The sequence below is a fragment of the Tarenaya hassleriana genome, unplaced genomic scaffold (genome assembly GCF_000463585.1).
Source record: "Tarenaya hassleriana unplaced genomic scaffold, ASM46358v1 Cleome1, whole genome shotgun sequence".
Lineage (NCBI taxonomy): Eukaryota > Viridiplantae > Streptophyta > Magnoliopsida > Brassicales > Cleomaceae > Tarenaya > Tarenaya hassleriana.
The window spans coordinates 3284634-3292352 of record NW_010960187.1 but is presented as its reverse complement, the minus strand read 5'-3'; the positions used below and the strand labels follow the sequence as shown (position 1 = coordinate 3292352).

At 30.8% G+C, this 7719-nt stretch overlaps 1 protein-coding gene across 1 annotated transcript in view; it reads right to left on the bottom strand.

The window, feature by feature from the left end:
* The window catches only part of LOC104808086 (WAT1-related protein At1g25270-like), a 3133-nt gene extending 790 nt beyond the window's left edge, over positions 1–2343 (bottom strand). The window contains exons 1-5 of the mRNA XM_010533621.1: positions 2093–2343; positions 1695–1757; positions 907–1023; positions 302–560; positions 27–185 (exon numbers count right to left, since the gene is read on the bottom strand). Of these exons, the coding sequence (XP_010531923.1) occupies positions 27–185; positions 302–560; positions 907–1023; positions 1695–1757; positions 2093–2289 (795 nt within the window). The 5' untranslated portion in view covers positions 2290–2343. The remainder of the gene's footprint in view (positions 1–26; positions 186–301; positions 561–906; positions 1024–1694; positions 1758–2092) is intronic.
* Between the last annotated feature and the right edge of the window lie 5376 nt (positions 2344–7719).

Here is a 7719-nt window from a genome sequence, read left to right as displayed (position 1 = left end):
TATATATATATATAATATTAATTTACGGAGTAAGCGGCGCTTAGGAGCCTGATGTTCCATCCTAATCTCCATTCGTTCCAATGCCTGTCCGTACACGCAGCGAAAAGTACGGACACCAAGGTTGCCATTACACACATAAGAGATGTGTTCCAATAATGCCCTCCGAACTGCTTGCTCACTTTTGCCTATACAAAGCCAAGATACACACAAAACACACACGTAATACATATAGGGGGTATACGCGTATATATGTATATATACTCGTATACATATGTATATTCAAATATCATTGCAATCTCGCCTGAAATAAAAGCCAAAGCGAGTAAGAGAGGTTACTGCCGAGGCCGAGAAGTGCTCCCAAGACGGAGAGATGGGAATGGGGTCCATGATGAGAAGAAGGGCGAGGAGGAGAACTTCCGTGCAAGAGGTCAACGTGTGTTGACCATATGTGAATCTCGAAGCCTTTGTATAGGATGAACACAAGTGTTCCACTCACACCGAGCAATGTCCCCACCACTTTCGCCCTCCCCGCGTTTGATCTCAGCCGCACGCTCTCCATCCTGTTGTGGGACCCATGTAATAATCAACGGACGAGGGCATATCATAAGCCAATTTGGAAAGTATGAAAAATTTCCGTTATTATATATGTATATACTATCTGTTTTGGTCTTTTATTATATTTCTATTGAATTAGGAGCGATAATTAAAACGAATTACATTGTCCATTTAAATTATTCATTAATGATAAAAAACAATAAATTTTCTATGATTTGATTTGTAATATTATATATAATTGATTTTTTGGTTCACATGACTGTGTATGCTATGGAATATAAAATTCCTAAAATTTAGATTTGAATTTCATCATATATATTTTGTCATTACCGACTTTTTTTTTGGAGTTACCGGAAAGCGGCGGCGAGGACGAACGTGAAGAGAGGCATGAGGATGCCGGCGGCTGAGGAGAACGTTGCTGACGTCAGGGCCAGACTCGCCACGTATAGCGTGTTTGGTAACGCCCCTCTGCTTTTCCACATTTACATATAGACCCCAACGGTTAAGAATATACAATTTAATGCCCCAGTCATATAATCAAAGCTTCCATTAATCACTCAAGTATTAATTAATTACACTTAAGTAAATGTTACCAAGAAATCTACAGTGATGAATCTGTTATTTTTCTTATTAATTACTTGAAGATAATTAGTAGGTATAGATATTTCTATTAGGTTTTGAATATGATGAACTAAAATCAACCGATCGAGTTTAATAATATCTAACTGTATTCCATATAATATGATTTTATTTAAATGAATTAATGAGTGCAAACCAAATAAAAAAAAATATCTTGAAAAATTAAAAGAAACCAAAATTTCATTTTAAAAAAATAATTTTTTTTTGAATGAAAACTAAATCCGCCGAATAAAAACTCAGACCAAAATAAAATTAGATATAAGAATTATATATATATATATATATATATATATATATATTAAAAAGGAATCCAACTAAACCTTAAACCGGGTGTGTATATATATACATAAACCTCATAGCTCATCATACAGTAACACTAGAATTACACGTTCCCACACGCAAATGCAATATAAACAAACACGTAGTCGCGTATACGTACAAACAATGATAAATATTTGTATTGAAACTATAGTCTATAAAATTTGAAGAGAAATAAGTACCCAATTAACCCGGAGACAAACGCTAGTAGGAGCAACCTCCACGTAAACTTTGGCCTCTTCTTCCTAATAACGTCGACAAAAAAAAAATACACAAGATTTTACTTATAACCATGATAAAAGAATCGTGATCAATATATACATACACTGACACACACACATATATATATATATGTATGTATAAAATAAGCATACGTGTAGAAGATGTGGACGGACCTCTCGAAGACGACAGCAATATGGTGAAGAGAAAAAAAAATACACAAATCAGCTTTTACTTATTAACCATGAAAATAAAATCATGATCAATACATGTCCATGTTCATAAATTATATATACACACACACAAACATAGATACATATGTATAAACGTATATACATATATATACAGACGGAGTGGAGACCTCTCGAAGATGAGAGCAATGGGAAGGGTAAAAAAAGTGGCGAACAAGAGACGGTAAGTGACGAGAATCCTTTGGTCCATCCCATCATCTGTCGCCAACCTGAACAATATGTTCATCCCGGCGTACGCGACCTGAACCATCACCATTGCTATCACAGTCCTCGCTTCTTTCCCCATTTCCCAAATTCGCCCCACCATTTTCAATTTCTTCTATTTTCACCCCCAAACAATAATTTTGTGTGTGTGGGGGGGGGGGGGACGGAGTGTTTGAGGGTTAACAAAGTCCCCTCAAGGTTTATTTATGAGTGGGAATAATTTAGCTTCACTTCTTTTTTTTTTAATGTTTTTTCCGATCTTTTTTTCGTTGTGCGGTCCACTAAAAAAAGATAATTATGCTTGTTAAAAAAGCATAACTATTTTAGCTCGGTGAATATATTGTGGGATATTTTCGATGTCAAGTTCAAGTGCATGTTATAGGAAAATGTATATAAAAGTAAAAAAGAGTGGACTACATTCACCAATCAAAAAGTCCATTAATGTATCTATGTGTATTAGTGGACTTCAAATACTATATTTATTTAAAATATATTGTACATATGTAAATATATGTGTGATGCAAGTAATTAAAGAAAAAACTTCAAATAGTATATGTAGTAATTGTTTATGTTATAATTATTCCAAAATTAAAATTTACATCAACCATAACTTACAATTAAAAAAAATGCAAAGCCTACAAAATATAATTCACTAAAAGGAGGCGTAGTGGTGAAATTTGCAGCATATGAGGAAAATTAATGAAAACCATGTTCCTAAATCAAATAGAGCAGGAACTTAAAACACATTTAGTTGCTTTAAACAATTAATTAAATAAAGCATCGAATTTACTGCTACCTATATGAATTCTACACCGTACGACCGTGCGACACATCCTTTTTTTCCGATAAACTCTGTTATTTTCCGACAAAAATAATCCTATAATAATTTGTTTTAAATTTATAAGAAATCTGATGAATACATGCATGATAATATAAATCCAGAAAACAGAAAGATATGATCTAGATAACCACAACTACAATAAAAATAACTAACATGTTGGTAGATTAGAGATATGGATCTCCCAAACACATACACATTTTTTTTTGATACGCTAATCGAGTAAACCCAAACTCACACGCACGAGTCTGCAACACACGCGTGAAAGGTAAATCAGTCGTAACTGACAGACGATAGGTGAGCGGGTAAAGAGTCGAACCCCCAACCTCTCGATATGTTGACTATACTCCTTGCCAACTCACTTAGGGTTTCCCCCTCCCAAACACATACTTTAACAAAAAAAAAAAAAACCATTTCTTTAAATGGTGAAAGTATGGATTGAAAAAAGTAGAAATTTTGTTTTTGAAGGAGTGGAGTGAATATGAAAACAGAATAACGTTTTTAACTTTCTTAAATAAAAGAACTCCGCACATTTTATTATACATTCACATACGTGTGAAAGCATCTTATACGTGTTCTTTTAATTTTTTTTTTAAAAGAACTTATCAATTTTAAGTGAGCATATTTTTTTTTGTTTATGAAAATAAAAGAGAATAGCGTTGACAAACAAACATATATCCCGAAAAGAGTAGGCTGTGAAGGGGTTGTGCATTAGGACAAAATGGCAATGAAGCCGCGTGTTGGGTTCGACGTTGACACGTGCGACGCATGCTTTGTGCTCAAATGGCTTCTCCCACAAATTCTACGGTATAAAGCTTCTTCTTCCGTCGGCATACGCACGTATATTATGCTTACAATTTCGTTATAAGATTCTTTTTTTTTTCTTTTGCGACATATGGCCCGTTTCAATAGAAACATACATAAATATAGATTTATTATTTTTAAGTGTCTCTCATCGTTAAACGAGTCATATATATAGTGTTGATGATCATCCAAACAAGTGCTACAGATATATACCATATCTCTAATATTATCCGGAGATATACAAAAAATATAATATATTTCCGCTAATATACAATATCTCTTAATAACAAGCGATGGAAGGTATCATACCTACCTTTTACGAGGTGTCAAATATATTATCGAGAGTGAACTATATATGGTTTTTTGGATAATCGGGTATCGTAAACCAAGAATTACACTAATTTTGGGATCGGTAATTTGAATTATAGACTCTTTCTCCAAACTTTAGGCTAAACTATATATAGTTTGATTTGTTAACGAGAAAACTGTATTCATTGATTGAATTAAATAATAGGTTTTTTTTTCATGGATTACAATTTATAAGGCTTTTAGATAGTGCTTCTATGCATGTGAGTGCATGGTTAGCATCTGCCTTAACAAATATGGGGAGAATTATATATGTAGATGATCTTTTCTTCTTGTGCAAATTCAGTTTAAAAAATGGAAATTAATTGGATAGTAGAAATTTTAAAAATTAATCATTTCAGGACAAGAAGGAAAGGAAAGGTTATGAGTTTCGATTTTTAGAAAGAGTTAAATGGAGGGAAAATCCCATTAGGGACCATGTATTAGTAGGGATGTCAATTAAGCCCGGAGCCCGAAACCCGGCCCGGAGCCCGCCCGAAACCCGGCCCGGAGCCTGCCCGAAAATTATAAGGACATGGGCCTAAAAAATGTAGGCTCATTAAACTTCGGGCTTTCGGGCCTCGGGTCAAATGGGATACGGGCCGGTCGGGCCGGGCCAGTCGGGTCTCGGGCCGGGCTTGAGGCCCGTTAATTTTTTTTTGTTTTTTCTTGATAGAAGTTTTCAAATATATATATTTTTAAACATTTGTTTGTATATAAACATATTGATTTTTTTCTATAGGTTTTAAATTAATTACATCATAGAATTTCTTTTTATATTATGTTTGTTATTTTTTTTATCACGTTTAAAAGTTTTTAACCGCATGTTGTGGTGTTGGAGAATTGAATAATTGGATAATTTTTTCAATTTTATTTTTATTTGTGAACTAAATGACTTTGTTGTTATCGGTTTTAAAAATATTTTTGTTGAATGTTTCATATTATTATTATTATTATTATTATTATTATTATTATTATTATTATTATTATCGCAAAAAAAATATTTTTATTTAATAAAAAGCCCGAAGCCCGGCCCGAACCCGTCCGAAGCCCTGTAGAACCGGGCTCCGGGCCATCGATCCTAGACCCGAAAAATAAATGGGTGAACCGGTCCGATCCGAAAAATTCTAGACCCGAATTAAACCCGGCTCGACCCGCCCATTTTACACCCCTATGTATTAGTAGTATAGTACAGTAAATAAACTTTTAACTTTAGCACGGTAACACACTAACTTTTTCGAATTTTCAAATATAACCATGGAAATTTGAAATTATAACAGAATGATACATAAATAGCAACGGTTATCCAAATTCTATTATCGGAATATATAAGTTCTATACCGACAATCTCATATACGGAGACCATTTTCAGTTTTTATATGTAAAAAAATGTTTTTTTTATCTACAAATTTATACTATAAAGATGAAAATCTTTATTTTTAGAAGAAAAAAAAATTTAACAATTTCTTCTTACTAGGTAATAACCCGCGCGCATCGCGCGAACTAAAAATACGATCATATTTTTTTTTAAAAATATTATTAATTTTAAAAATAATATATTTTGTTATTGGTTTTATAATTTATATTCTGATTTTTTTTGAAAATTTTAGGATAAAAAAATATTGCAATTTTAAAAAATATTGAGTTTATATTTATATTTTCATGATTTTAATATAAAATCAATGGGTTTTTTCGTTTACATAACTCGCATGCGAGATTAAAAATATCTACATTTTAAATAATATTATTATTAGTTTTGAATTTAAAGATAATATATATATTTTGAATTTATATTTTATATTATTAACCAAATTAGAATTTTTTTCGAAAGTATCGAGTTTATCGGATGATATATTTTTTTGATGATGATATATTTTTTTTATGAGAGAATGTGAACAATTTCGATAAGTTTCTAAAAACACATTTAAAACAAAAATCTAGGAGTGTTAAAAAACTCGAGTCAGTTACCCGACTCAAATTAGGTCATAAAATTGACGGGCCTAAACCTCAAAAATTGAAATCTGACCGTCCATGCAAGCTAAAATGCGATTCAGATAGGGTTGATTCGGTCCACCGACCCGATAAAATTATAATTATATTATATATATATATACATACATAAATATATAAACATATTCATTCTCAAAATCATATATATATATATAATAGAGAATTATAAAAAAATAAAAAACTTTTTTATTTTGATGATTTTTTACTTTTATTTTTATAGTTTATTTTTTGTTTGTTTTTCTTAAAAGAACCCATAGAAACGGATTTCAGCCCAATGTTATAAACCCGCACATGTTTCGGGTCAGACCGATCCAATTCACAATTCTTTGGGTTTGTGTCTGACCCGACCATTATGACACCTCTACAAAAACATAGCGATACCTATGATCCTATGGAACTCTTATCCGACCAAACTCATATTTCACATTACCTCCCCTTAAAATCTTAATAATTTATACAATTTTCGTTGGACTCATTTTAGATTTATAAAAATTAACATAAATATTAATTAAAAAAATATTTATTATATTCTAACGAATGATACTTATGTATTTATTTTCCAAAGTATAATATAATATGCATTATGGAATTGGAATACTACGTTCATTTTTTTTACAGAAAAATGATCCTAAAATGACACTTGTTAGAAAATTCAAAAAACTATAATAAACATATCATATTGATTTCGACAACAACACATTATATCATATTGGATATATCATTTACAAATAAAAATATCATTATATTTTGCATATAAATTCATATGTTCGTTTTCTAAAATCCAAAGTTGTTTTATAATATATTTTGACCATGAAAAATTTGTAATAATTGCATGTGATAAATTTGAGAAGATGATAGTATTTCTTTTTGAAGATAGTTAAAATAATCTTTAAATACAATATTGGTTCATATGAAATATCTTTTTTAGTACGTTGTACCTATAACTAATATATGAGTTCAGTGATCATATTAGATTGTATTTGGATTTTCGAAAGTTCAAATGTTTGATTTAGGGATAAAAAAAATCGGATCGAAAAATATATGAAAATATATATTCGTCTTGAGTTTGGGCTAAAAAAGAATATATTTTTTAAAATCAAATTAGTTGTGTGAATATAAAGTAAGAATTGGATATAAATAAAAAAAAATTTGATTATTATATATTTCAAATGGATATTCAGTTGTTTATTTTTGTGTATCAAGCGAAATATATTTATATATGACATATGATAAGTAGCGATGGCATATGATAGTGATAGATTGATATATATATTCTTTGTTGAAAACATGCAAGTAAAAAAAGATTGCTATAACAGAGAAATTATATGAGAGTGTGTAAAATCCGGTTAACGAATAAACTGGTCGGTTTTACCGAAAGCTTTCTATTTGTGTTTCACATTTTTCAAAATCCAAGAATTATCATTAAATACTCTATTTATTAAATAAACACGAAAACGTTAAAACAAAAAAGTTAATGAAAACATAGAATTTAGCCAGTTTACATTCGGTCGTAAATTTGAAAAGTTATACAAATTT